Genomic DNA, 14,136 nt, shown 5'->3' with positions numbered 1-14,136 from the left:
TTATTGCTTCAGTTGTTTTAAAACTGATTAGTAATTACAGTTTAGGACTAAAGTCCAGGTGTTTCAATATTGGCTGAGCTATTGTACTGACTTCATGTGAACCATTTGACATTTTCCCTATGTCTTAGTCATACCACATGAAAAATTCTTTCTGAAAAATATACAGACAACCCTTGAGGATGAGTTGTTGCACCTCCAGCTGTGTTGTAGATAAACAAAGTCTTCTGATGCAACTCAGGCTGTCTGATTTTCTGCTGCTTGAAGTGCCACATCAGTATTGATTATGCTGGAGTCAGTTCTGATTTGCACCAACCTCTAAATGATTAGAACCACTTACCTTTTCAACATTAGATGGTTTTCATTTTTCTTTCGCTCTTTTAAATTTAAAAATTAGCTGCTAGCAAAAGATCTTTGAATTTGAAATTCTGAGCCTGTTACCAATATAACTCTTAGTGACATCAATAACAGTAAATAGCTTTCAAGGGCTAAATGCTCTTCTCACTTGCACAAGTATAAATCCAGAAAAAACTACACAGAAATCTTTTCAGTTTACTTTGGTTTAATGGAGGGTAAATTTGGCCAAAATGCTTTCCTTACAATTTATATCGTACACTTTTGCAAGGTGTCAACATGTTTTAGTATCTAATCTAATGGATTTTCTCTTTGGATTTTCTTCCCAATACACCAGACAGGTGAAAATGCACATTCATAGCCACAACGAAATAACAAGGATTTACAATGTGATTGGTACCATCAGAGGCACAGCGGAACCAGGTAAGGTCATTTGTCTTCACTGCAAGGGGAGCGTGCAGTGACCTCTATATGCACTTCATAGTTACAAGAGGGAAATGAGGAATATAGTTTTCTCTGAAATATTGCATGACATGATCAGTGGTGTTGAAATATTTATTGCACCAGCTTTCGTATGGTTCAGAGTATGTCAGCACTTTCACTGTAAATGCTGATTTTCAAGAGGGGGTCATAACCAAGACAAAAATATTTGTCTTCAGGCAAGTAACTTTGCAATTGGAAGAATATTAAGTGGGTATTCTTCCCTACTAACACAGGAATGGATTTTACATTCCATCTGAAGACACTGTATGCACCACTTTTTTGGGGCTTTTTTTGGTTGCCTTTGGTTTTTTGGCTGTCTTACAGTGTCTTGTAACCAGTGTGATTTTAGACTCTAAAAAACCAAATATATAGACAACCCTAGGATGATGATAAGATCATTTAACTTGTAACTGCAGCACTTCCCTGTTGCCTGAAACACAACTGTTAACCATCTTATAGTAGCACAGAGATCTAGTCTGACTTTGATTTGGACAATCCTTTTTATGATTGACTATATATATTTTCAGAGAAATACCACATTCAGCACACCTTAATGTTGGTGTGTTGTACAAATATAATTAGTGGATCAGCTTTACCATGAAACTATTGCAAAATATGGAAAGATGCTTCTATCTTCAGTGGAACGCTGCAGTATTTCTAATAATAGAAGTCACATTATGGAATTAAGGAGGTTTTAAGTCTTATGGGATCAAGTTATTGTGTTTGACAAATTCTTTAGCACTGGCTGAAAATGCAGAAAAATGTCTTTGGAGACTTAAAATGTCTTTTGCTTTCTATTATGTATATTATAAACTGTTAGGCTTTGTTGCCTGATACCTACATGGAAAATTAGAAAGGACTTCCAATTAACATCTCTATGGCAGGAAAAAGTTTTTCTAAGTAAACGTCTATAATTAATTTCTCTAGACAGATATGTCATCCTGGGAGGCCACCGCGACTCGTGGGTATTTGGTGGCATTGATCCTCAGAGTGGCGCAGCTGTAGTTCATGAGATTGTGAGAAGCTTTGGAAAACTGAAAAAGAAAGGTAATGTAACGAAAGAATAAAGCACACTAAAATCACTGCTCTCAGCACGGACCATTGCTTTCTCTGGGATTTAAGCATATGCTTAGAATGAAACACATGTATCTCGCTGATTTGTCGAAGAAGCACGCTGCTCTGCAGCTGTTAACTAGTTCCAGTTACAACCTCAATATATGTGATGTACTTCTACTCAAGAGAAAGTACACCTAAAGGAAAACAAAACACAAAATGGGGGATACTGAAATGAATATGACATTTAGGTATAATTGATTACTGTGTATTTGAGGCTGATCAGACTGAATGTTTCAGTGGTCCTGTAAAATTGATACAGTGGTGGACTGATCAAGGCTTCATCAGGGCAACATCAAGAGCCTTCTCAGCACGTGACTCTAGTTTGGAGATGGACTAAAGAATAAAGAAAGCATGTCGGTGCAATGCAGAGAATGAGCTGTGCAAACATCGTAAGAGGTAGTGGTTAAAAATACCTCGTGCCAGGTTACATTAGAATAGGAACAAATGTCAACTGTACCAAGTTTCTGCTGCTGTCAGAGCAAATGCTATCTTCCTATCTGACATCCCATGGAAAGAAGCTCTGATATAACTCAAATACTGTGCTAGAGGAGCTTTCTTTGCCTAACCATTACATGTAAAAGCTATTGACATTTAGTCATTTTGTTTTCTTTCCATTCCCTCCAAGTTATTGGATATCAGGGGAAACTGTCTTTGGAATGCAAGCTGGGGAAAAAAAAAAAAAAAAAGTTAAAAATAAAGGGAGCAAAAGATGAAAAGGTTCCAGTAGGCTCAAAGAAAACTTTGAGCAAAGGTACAGAGGCAGGACAATACAGCCTGTTCCATTTAGCCTGGCTTTAAATCGAATGCAGAACTTCAAGTGAAAGGTCTTTGTTTTGAAGGTGATCTGAAAAGTTACAAGGAATTCCTTAGGTTTTGAAATCCAGCGTTTGGGAAACAGGTCAAAGAAATTCAGTAATAGATGTGAAAACATACCAAACACTTTTCTGTCAAAGTAGACACTGGTATACAATGTGTACTAAATTGAACAGAGCAAAAAGAGTAGAAAAGCTTTCTTTCAAGAATTTGTGCACAATCACATTAGTTTTTCTTGTTCAGAGTTTTAAATTTTAGAAAATTTTCTTGCAATTAAAGCTGAGAGAAGAAAAAGAATACATTATTTGTCACAATACTGACGTAAAGTGAGATTGCTACAAAATTAGCAAACCATTATTAGATTAGGTTAATAAAGAAGCTGGTGTTAAAGTTCCTTAAACACACCTCTTTCTCACAGATCAGAATAAAAGATGAGGCCCCAAAAAATGACATTTGTTTCATGTTAGTTACCATGTAACAAGTAGTCTTTATTTCTGTAATACAATTTTCATGGTGTTTTATTGCAGGATGGAGGCCAAGGAGAACAGTGATATTTGCAAGCTGGGATGCAGAGGAATTTGGCTTGTTAGGATCGACAGAGTGGGCTGAGGTAAAACAATAGTGTTCAAAGAGAAATTTGCACAGTGGCAGATCTTTGAGAAATCTGTACTAGAAAGTAACACTTCTTCCTTCCTCCCTCCCTCTCTTCCTCCCTCCCTCTTCCTTACACACACACACACACACTCTCTTAACTTTCCTTTTGAACTACCAAGAATATATGGCTCCTTGCAGTATATAATGTCTTTCCCTGAAGAGCTGTTACTTATGTGGATAGGAAAATAGTTCTGAGGAAAAAACAGTTCATGAGTTTTTTCTTCCTCTCTTCCTTCTCATAGGAAAATGCCAAAGTATTGCAAGCACGGGGAGTGGCTTATATCAATGCAGATTCCTCCATTGAAGGTACATAGTTCTGACTTGTGTTTTACAAGAATGTAATGGTATATACAGATGACTGGGAGGCATTTTGGCTTGGAGATCCCTGAAAGCTTCAGTGTGATAATTTTGTTGCATCAATTCAGGAGTAGATATGGAGGGAAACTGACACAGAATCATAAAGTATCGTTCAGATATTCCTATTGCTTCAGGGAAGAAGTCCATTACAGTAGCTACACTATTTGGGAAGTCATGGGGAGGGACAAGAAGTCAGCAGCTCTACAGCAACTCTTTAGAATCAGCTTCTCCTCTTAAAATGTGTGTAATAAACACAGAGACATAAGAAAAGCTCTTAAGAGTTGCTTCAAAAGCTGGGCTGTGATTCATCCTAACCAATACAAAGACAAGATCACAGGAGAACTCTTCTACAGGGAGAATCAGCTTGGTCCTTGTAGGGAGTGTAATGCTCTAGTCCCTTTCTTATTAACAAATTATGGGACAAGGTTTCAGCTGAGTAGAACTTGCTTCTTCGAATAAAAAGTTTTAGTTTTTCCTGTGTTTCAGGAAACTACACACTACGAGTGGATTGCACACCCCTGATGTACAGACTGGTGTACAGTCTGACTAAAGAGGTAATATTGCTTGAAATTTTTAGCCAGCATGTTCAGTGCTCACTTACTGGATGGGTCTGTGTGTAAAAGTACAGTGTCAGGTGTTTCTTTTCTGACAGTAGTACCCCTGTTAAGTCAATAGCTAAGTAACTGGAGCTTTTTACTAGGAGTGGCAAAGGGATTTCAAGTTTATACTTTTAAATTATTAGCTATTCAGGATTAGGGGATTAGAGGATTTTTCCTCCTGTAAAAGTATTCCTTCTAAGAACAAAATAATAAAAAAATGCCATGACCTAGAGGACAGAAACCAGACCAACTACTAGGGTGCCCATGGTAGTGGGAGACTGATTCCCTTTAGCAGGGGAAGAAATTAGGCTTGCTACAGTGTTGTGTTTAGCATGATGTCACAGGTTTGGTCAATGTGCTCAGCTTCAGTGTATTCTATTAGATATTAACTAGCTCTGACCATGATGCTCTCACACATATTTGTGTCGCACACAAAATTAAAAGGTAGGGACCTTTCTCAGGAAACAGACTCACCATCTTAGATGTAAGATGTTCCTTGCTTTGAGAGTGGGTCTTAAAGGCTGGCACCAAGGGCTTTTTGTTTGCTTTTTTCTGTTCATCTGTATTAAAGCAGGAACTTTTAATTAGTTGTCTTTGTGTGCATTTTATATACATATATATAATGTGCATTCAACTACTGTATATATTCTGTGAATCTACTATATCTGTCTTCATGTGCTGTATATATTCAGTCATCTGTCTTTTCCAGGGTTGATGATTTGTTATCTCTTGGAAGCTGGCATTAGACTGGTACAAAAGTAAAGGAAGTGTAGTAATTCAATATAGTCATTTTCTAGAGATTGAAAGACAACAGTTAAAATTTAACTCTGTTAAAAATAGGTGCCCAGATAAAGATATTTCTGTCCTGAACTACAAAACAGCTGATCACCTGCAGTTCCCATGGTAACCTGTGCTAAGTGTTGGTGTTCAGAACAGTCAGAAAATCAGGTCAGAAAAGTCTCAGTTTGGGCACCAAGAGCTGATGTTAAAATGTTGACCTAAATACCAGTCAACACGGTTGTGTAACTCTTCCTCGAGCTGGGAAGCAGCAACAAAGGCTGATGAATGCATGTAACCACAGCTTGTTGGTAGCTGATGTCTGAAGAGAATGCTGATCAGGAAGCAGGTCCTGTGTGATCCCATCCAAAGTTAATCTGTGGCAAAAAGTGTTAATGCTGTTCTATGAACAGTTAGCTTCATAACCAAAAAACCAAATACATTAGTTTTGATTCCTATGGTGGACTAATTGTTAGATTTAGATATTAATAATAGAATAGATATTAATAATCTTTAATAGCTTAAAGATAATAAAACCTCAGCAGCCTACCAATAAAAAGGAAAGATGAAAAAAACCCACAGTGTTTAACCTGCTCAGTAATCTGGAAAGTAGTGATAAGAATGAATTTTAGGGTGATCATGATTTGTATACCTCTGTAGCAGCTATGATGACATAAACACCAACTATTGTACACTTTGCCCTTCTAAGGTTACTGCTGCATCCATGAAAATAATTTTTGTGAACTAAAACAAGGTAGAAACAGTTTTGAATTAAACCAAGACAAAACTGAAATTTCCTTCCAAAGTGAAACAAAAAGTTTTGGTTTTGTGAGGGATTTTTATGTTGAATATTTAAATTAAATGGATGAAAATCTCATAAAGAACTATCAGAATGTAAAAATTGTCTTGAAATGTTTTGCTTTCCATGTGTTTTCTTCTGTCTAAAATTACCTATTTTTAGGAAATAAACTACTCCTCTGGAAAATGCTATGCATTTGAAATGTTAAAATGGAAAACCAGAAAGATTGAGGGACTGAAGACTGTGACTTATTCATTGTCCTAAGCGATAGGCTTAACGTGATGACAGCTTGTAGATTTGTTTCTTGGTAACATTTAAAATTGTACCCTTTGTCTTTTTTTACAATATATTTTTTCTAGATACCAAGTCCTGATGAGGGGTTTGAAGGAAAATCTCTTTATGAGAGCTGGTATAAAAAAAATCCATCAAGAGAATATAAAGAGGTTCCCAGGTCGGTGACAAAAGAAAATAAACTATATACCAAAAGTTATTATGACTTGTAGAGCATGGGTTTTAAAGAAATATCCACTTGAAAAACTGAGCGCTTAAAAGAAATGGTGTGATTCTAGGCTGGTATAAATTTCAGAGTTTTATTGATTGCATCTGATACACTATTGTGCAAGAGTTTTTGTGTACTGGCCTTTGTAGCATGAACAGGAGGCTTTATATCTGAAAAGTACAGTGTTTGTGTAGTTTATAGAGATTCAGACAAAGATTTTATGCACAAGCCAGCAACAGGCATACAAGATGCTAACACAGCAGCTTTCCCTTGCACTTGCTTCCAGTCTCCTGGAAGGCCTCTGAGTTTGCGTGACTGGGGAGCACAGGAGGAAAGATTTTACAACACTGTCCTTCAGATTTACCAGGGTTTCTCTATAGAATCTCAAAGACTGATTCTATTTCATGGAGTCGTGCTGGTACTGTTGTGATTTCTCTGAGTTGAGAGCTTGGGATAGTGGAAGTTCAGCAGGAGGAAGGTCATTGGGTCTTCTCAATGATTAAAGACAGTGAGTTAAATTCTCCCCCAGAGTTTAATTTCTCTGACCCTGAGAATGATGACTCTGCTCCTCCGAGAATGCAATTGATGAGGTGCATGTAACGTAGGGGTCACAGGCAATTCATGGTACATTGACAGAAAGAGCACACTAGGGAAAGACTGCATAGTGACTGCAACTGCGGAATAAATAATTGCCACAGTACTTGGAAGCAAACTAAAATTATACTTTAAGTATTGTCACTCAAGGCATTTTCCTGTTTCTTGTTAAAAGAATAAATAAACTGGGTTCTGGCAATGACTTTGAAGTCTTTTTTCAACGTCTTGGCATCGCTTCAGGCAGAGCACGTTACAGTAAAAACTGGGTAAGTTTATGTCTTTGTAATTTTGTCTCGCCTGTAACTGCCTGAATAATATCACCTGTAAGTGAGCCATTTAGACTGCCAGCTTTTTGGAGTAGTTCAGTTTAATGTGTCAGAGTGGAGTCCCAGTTCATTACTAGAACTCTATGTGCTACTACAACACAAATATTTAATAAATAGGAATGGTCCAGCTGGTGTCAGTCAGACAAAAGGACCTTTGCTTAGGGTGAATTGATGTGCTTAAAATTACCTTTGGTTGATGAAGGTTTATGAGTGGTTTATGATGACTTTTGAATGAATGGTTATCACTTATGAAGCTTTGAATTCAAAATAGTTCATGTTATATGGAAAAATATGGGTTTGACTCTGGAGCATACTGTGAGATGACACTAATTGAGAAATGTTCAAGGAGCAATCTGTTCAATGTGGTCTTTTCCTCTGAAAAAACACAAACAGAAATGACTGTTGAGATCCAAGCAAAGAGAAGAAGGGCGATGTCACCTTAATTTAGCCAATTAAAAGTAATGTTTCTGTTCTTAGCTACCTTCTTTAGGCTCTGTACATGGTCAGTGGTGAGACATCTCCAAATGACCATCTCATCGTAGGTTGATGTCTAAGAGAGCCATCACTGAGCAGTTCTTCTCATCTGACTGCCTGTAGAGGCTACATAGGGTTAGTGTGACCTGAAAACTTTACAGTGCCTTGAATCCCACAGCAAAGGTTTTCAAGCAGAGCTGAAGTATCCACAGCTGAATAATGTTTTTGTTTGGGTTTGTTTGTTCCAGAATATAGAAAAATATAGCAGCTATCCAGTTTACCACAGTGTGTATGAAACCTATGAAATTGTGGAGAAGTTTTATGATCCCACTTTCAAGAATCATCTGACAGTAGCTCAGGTACGGGGAGGGCTAGTGTTTGAATTGGCCAACTCCATTGTGCTTCCTTTCGACTGTAGAGATTATGCATCAGCTGTGAGCAACTACGCTCACATCATCTATAATTTGTCAAGGAATCATGAAGAGGAACTGGCAACATACAATGTATCCTTTGGTATGTACTGTCTTTCATGACATTCTTCGTCTCTCAAAGCTAGCAGTGCCTTATCTTAATGTATGTCTTAGTCATGACCTGGTACTTACCTTGTGCTTTATGAACAGTAAATAAAACAAGAGCCACACCTTCCAATAATTTGAAATTTGGATATTTTGTCACTAATACGCCTGTGTAGAGACTATGGCTTACTAGTGACACTGCCAAGTAGAGCTAACGCTTACAGTCACAAGTTCTTTGACCTGTGCATGGTTCACCAATGTTGGCAACAAGATATCTTTGTCTTGATCCCTAAAAAAAAAACCATCACACTGCTTTGCAGCTTATGGTGTTGGATGATTCTCTGACACCAATCATAAGATAATTTTGCCTAGAAGGAACCTCAGGAGGTCTCTAGGTCAACCTGCTCAAGGCAGGGTCAGCTCTGAGGTCATTGCTCAGTGCTTTATCCCAGCTGGTCTCAAAAACCTCCCAGGACAGAGACTACAGAACCTCTCTGGACCACAGTGCTTGACTGTCCTAAGGGTAAAAAGATTCTCCTTAGAGCCAGTCACAACTTCTCTTGTTTAGTTTATGGACACATGATGGCTAGTGCAAGCACCATGAGAAGTTTGCCTTGGGGCTTTTCAGGCAGGAGTGCTTCATCCCTATGCTACAACAGGGATCTTGTGCTGGCATGTGAAATTTTATTTCAAGTTAAGGATTCACAATATGCCTCCCGCCTGAGAAGCCTTTATTTTATTGGCAACATTGTATAGTATTCAGTTTAGGGCTTGGCTGTTACTGACCAATACCGGGTTCGTGTGTGCACACATATACTCTTAGTCTTTCTCAAAGCTCTGTATGTGTTGGAGGGACTTACCCGTAAAACACAGGTTGTTGGGATTTGTAAAATCCCAGACCTACCTAAACAGTCTGGTTCTGGCAATCCATGCTCCAGTTTTTGGTATTTCTGTACATTGTTCAAGTAGCAAATAATGAACAATATTCGCAAAAATACTGATTTCTATTGTCTCCAAGGCAAGGTTTCACACAGAATATGGGGTCATCTGATTTTCATTCAGTGAAACTTGATGGATCATGGTCACAGTGAAAAAGTTTTAATTTGAATAATTTGATTTGTTAAATGATTCCTTCAGAATTTGAAGTTAAATATTTCCTTCCTGCTCCCTCCAGATGCTCTCTTTTCAGCTGTGAAGAATTTTACAGAAGTTGCTGCTAGCTTTCATGAAAGACTGCAACTAATAGATATCAATAAGTAAGTTTAACTCTTTTTTTTTCTTCCAGTCACATACTCCATGTAGTCCTCTGGGCTCAGAGGGCATAGTCTTCACTTGTATTTAGTCCCCTGAATAACCTGTCAGTCTGAATAACTGTCAGTCATTTGTTTCATTGTAAGTCCTTATGGAGTCTTGTCTTTAAGGATCTGTTTACTCTAGGAAACAAAGTATAGAAATGTTGAATTAATGGACATCAGAGACACTGCAGAGCCTGGGAATCTAGCCATGTTAGCTTCGAGAAGTGTCCAAGCTAATTCTTGACAGGTTTTACTTGAGGAGCAGTGCCAGAGTGATACATGGATGTGACTAGAATGCTGGTTAGCATGAGCAGAGCCAGCTCAGGTGTGTAACTCCTTCTAAGTAGAGACACATCCTAAGATTTTGTTACTGGATTATCATTAAAGAACAAATGTTGACTTGTGATCTTCGTTTGCCAGCACTCTAGTTTTCAAGATACTGGTACCACTTAATGAAAAAAAAAAAAAAAGAGCTGTACCATGATTGTAGTTGTGGCAAGCTTTTTGACAAGCTTTCAAGAAGTTCTATGCACCATCTATGCCAAAAGGCTTAATTTGCATTTGACTTATTTCTTAAATTATTCTTTTGTAAGCCATGCCCAGAATGAGAACCCAAACTTCCTTTTATATATACATATGTGTACGTTACATTTCTGGGGAAGAATCTAATTTAGCCATATGCTTACCCTTATGGAAGATTTAAGGGAGAATAAAAGCAATCTTTTTAATGGCAACAATTTTCAAGATAAATGAATTAACAATAATTTCTTATGTAACATATAACATCTATGACATATGACATGTATGTGACATTTTCAAAATGGTTTCATTGATGGATGGCCTAAATCTAAGCATTAATTCAACCAACCAGTTTTGGTTTCCATTTACACCAATGTAAACTTGAAACAATTTCACTGATGGTAGTAGAATTACTCCAGACTTACTGTGATATAAATTTTACCATTTTTTAATTGGTGAATGCCTTTGAAGCTCTACAATAAGTTACTTTGGATGTAAACTACCAAACCCACATATATTCAGTATAATCTTCTTCACAGTTCTTTTATTTGTTAAGCATCAGTAGTATGCTCAGAGCTATTCAAAGCACAGACACAGATGGTCTCTGCTCTAGGGAATTTACAGTCTGCCATCAGAAAAACAGAATTCTTGGATGACTCAAAAGATGATTCTAACATCACAAGGTTCCTGTTTCTCAGATGCTGTGGTTTTACATAAAAATAAATGTGATTTTATTGAAGTAATTTGCAGCTGGCTGGCTTTGTGGAAAATAGGGTCTTTAGAAGACTGTTGTACAAAAGAAGAGAATGGTCTGCTTAAGCATCCTAATGAAAAGGAGATAAAGGAATAAGATACAACATGAGAGAAAATACCAGAAAGTCTGTCTTCTTTGACACTATTCCTTGATCTTTAAAAACAGCTTTAAGAGACTTTCAGGTTATGAACCAGACTGTCTCACAGTACAGATCAGCATAATTCAGTTGTGCAGGTTAGCTGACATGGGCTGTCTTGTGGGCTCCACTTTAAGTTCAATATTTTGGATCTTCTGTCCTTCATAAATCCACAGCTGTGTACACTGGGACACAAGAGTGGGCCAAACACTGCAGCTGACATATATTGCTCTGTTTTCTTTTTAGTCTACTTGCCGTCAGATCACTAAATGACCAGCTCATGCTTCTAGAAAGGGCTTTCATCGATCCTCTTGGATTACCTGGCAGGCCATTCTATAGGTAAGAAAGGCTTATTTTTCACTCTCTGCCTGGAGTACCCTATGAGAATTCCTTTAAGATTTAGAGGTCCCTAAATGGAATTGTAATGATTTTATTCAACATCATAGTAAAAGTAGATTAAACAGGACAAATAAGATTGAAAAGGGAAAACAACATTAGGGAAAACTTCAGTGAGATACACTATACAGAATGAGGAAAAGTCATTGTTGGAAGCCTATTCAGAGCAGTAAACCCATTTCTATGGATTTCTGTGTTTTCTAAAGAGAACTAAAAGTTTGGCCCTGGACTCAGTTCAAGTAATTTCAGTGGTAAAGGATCTTTAGGAAGTTGTTATGATTTGAAAGTGAAATAGGGTATAACTGAAGTAGCTACAATGTGATCGATTATAGCAGAACAGTCATGCTAGCAAATACAGTGTAAAGGGCAGTCCTTCAACAGCAGTGAAGTGAATTCAGTAGTTCTATCATCTGGTTCAAGAAGTAAATCTTGTTTGAAAGGCAGAATAGTCAAGTCTAGCTTTTTGGTCCTCCTACCAGTCTGCATAATTCAGAACAGTAATCTTTCCCCTAAAAAGTAACTGTAGAAAGAGAACTTAAGATCTATAATCATTGTACCTCTCATAGCTTCTGATTAAAAATTTGTTGAGAACAGTCTCTTGTGAAAACATTGGGTTTTCTACCTTAAAGCATGCCTTTATCTGTTAGAGATTGTGTATATCTGTGAGAAAAGAAGCTGGCTTTTTTAAATTTTTCCATTTCATCTAAAATGAGGGAAAGGAAGATACTTTAGTCAACTGTATCTCAAATCTTCTTGAGATAAAGACGACAAAGTTCTAGAATTAGCAAGGACTAACATAGCTTATTTAATTTTCTTGCTTCATAGATTATAGGTGCTATTTCTGCAATAATCTTATTTATTTACATCTTCAGTGTCAAGAATTTAACATGATATAGAAACAGATTAGTTTTATTCAGAAAATAATATGTTTTATTTTCCTAATGCAGAATATTGTTGGGGTTTTTTTCCCTCTACTTCCCTACAGACATGTTATCTTTGCTCCAAGCAGCCATAACAAATATGCAGGAGAATCATTCCCGGGGATCTATGATGCCATGTTTGACATTAAAAACAAAGCTGATCAACATGAAGCCTGGAAAGAAGTTAAGAGGCAGATTTCCATTGCAGCCTTCACTGTACAGGCTGCAGCAGAAACACTGAAAGAAGTAGCATAAATATCAACAACATAATCATCAACGACTATGTTTGACAATTTCCAGAAGCCTCAAAACCAGAACATTTAAAAACACTAGAAGGATTATTACGAAGAACACGAAATCAAAAAAATATTGTTCTTTGCAAATAATATACCCAAGTGGAATGCATTTAACAGCGTTAACAAGGTAATATAGTCCATTCGGAGAGCTCGGGCTTTAGATATCTTCTGAAGTGAGATGATTGAAAAAGCTTCATATTTTCTCTCAGCTTCATACTTTTAAGAATCGCTAACCACTCGATTTATTTCCAGAGTTTTGAGTTTTTCCTAGATTGATTATTATAGCAGTCCTCAAGTGCATTGGAAAAGAGAAGTTTCTTGTTTCTATTAGTTTCTAATTTTGTTGTTGACTTTTTATTATTTACCTTCGAGTTGCATAATTATACTCCAAGATAGCACTTTCCACTCTCCTTTTACACAAAGATTCATGTATGAAGATGGGAAAACTGTCAGATACCGTGTGAGGGATGTATAATGATCATAACAAGTTTTGGGCAGCCAGCCCAGAATACTCATCCATGACGTTCTTCTCTTCACATGCTGAGACTTGCAGCTGTTTGCAAATAAAATTAAGCAAGAAGCTTTCTTGCTTAAGTAAAAACAAGGCAATACATATTGTCAGACGTATAATCATCTCACAAAACATGTCTTTTGAGATGAAGACCTACTTTTATTCTTTTATCCAAAGTCTACCCCTGCTCTGCCTTGTCCATATCAAGGTATTTTTAATATGAAGACAATTAGAAGCAAAGAAAATTCATCATGTCCTAAGTTTGAAAGGATACTAAATTATTACCATCTTTGTAGAGTCTGCATTTCTGATTTTGGTGTGCAGCTTACTCTTACGACCGTCTGCTCAAAAGACTACAGTGGGACAACCGAGATCAGGCAGAGAAAACTCAGAAAATCAAATCCCTAGAGAATTACTAACCTCTTGCCCAGCAATATTTTGTGTAATTTGATCTGCCATTTCAACTGAGGCCTCCACCATGTCTTAGAAGACTGTCCCATGATCTGATGCATTTCAGTGTCATGGTAGATTTTTTTCTTTTCCATAAGACCTCATTTATTCATAAATATTTCTCCTCTTCACATTAAAACCCTTTTGGCAAGTTACTATAATTAAGTCATTATTTTACCTAACTGTTGGTCTTTCTCATAAAGTAATCCAGTTTACCAGATAAGGGGAAATGCTCTTACACCTACAGCTATTGCTCAGTTATTTTCACATTTTTATGAAAGCGATTGGTGTAGAACCATGGAGACATGCCTTCCCCCAAATCTAGTTGTGCTGTTGGGAGACATTGGTGTCTGTTACTGTTTTATCGCTGCTGCCTGCTCCACTGCTCCTTTTGCCAGTGGAGAATTCAGTATGATGGTCTATATTCCACCTTTGGCAAAATTAGCTAGGTTAGTTTAGATCATCAGTTAGGTTAACCTAGAAGGTTTTGTCTGTAGCAATC

The 14,136-nt window shown here is 37.2% G+C and overlaps 1 protein-coding gene across 2 annotated transcripts in view; it reads left to right on the top strand.

Moving 5' to 3' along the window:
* The window catches only part of LOC104633793 (putative N-acetylated-alpha-linked acidic dipeptidase), a 28,518-nt gene extending 14,729 nt beyond the window's left edge, over positions 1–13,789 (top strand). For both annotated transcript variants that reach the window (XM_075742481.1, XM_075742482.1), the window contains 11 exons: positions 689–774; positions 1,762–1,881; positions 3,291–3,373; positions 3,660–3,723; positions 4,261–4,328; positions 6,309–6,400; positions 7,218–7,308; positions 8,091–8,355; positions 9,532–9,613; positions 11,308–11,400; positions 12,443–13,789. In XM_075742481.1, the coding sequence (XP_075598596.1) occupies positions 689–774; positions 1,762–1,881; positions 3,291–3,373; positions 3,660–3,723; positions 4,261–4,328; positions 6,309–6,400; positions 7,218–7,308; positions 8,091–8,355; positions 9,532–9,613; positions 11,308–11,400; positions 12,443–12,632 (1,234 nt within the window). In that variant the 3' untranslated portion in view covers positions 12,633–13,789. The remainder of the gene's footprint in view (positions 1–688; positions 775–1,761; positions 1,882–3,290; positions 3,374–3,659; positions 3,724–4,260; positions 4,329–6,308; positions 6,401–7,217; positions 7,309–8,090; positions 8,356–9,531; positions 9,614–11,307; positions 11,401–12,442) is intronic.
* Positions 13,790–14,136: the final 347 nt, after the last annotated feature.

Source organism: Balearica regulorum, chromosome 1 (assembly GCF_011004875.1).
Source record: "Balearica regulorum gibbericeps isolate bBalReg1 chromosome 1, bBalReg1.pri, whole genome shotgun sequence".
In the NCBI taxonomy this organism is placed as follows: Eukaryota; Metazoa; Chordata; class Aves; order Gruiformes; family Gruidae; genus Balearica; species Balearica regulorum.
The sequence above is the reverse complement of the archived record's forward strand: the minus strand, read 5'-3'. Positions and strand labels throughout refer to the sequence as shown.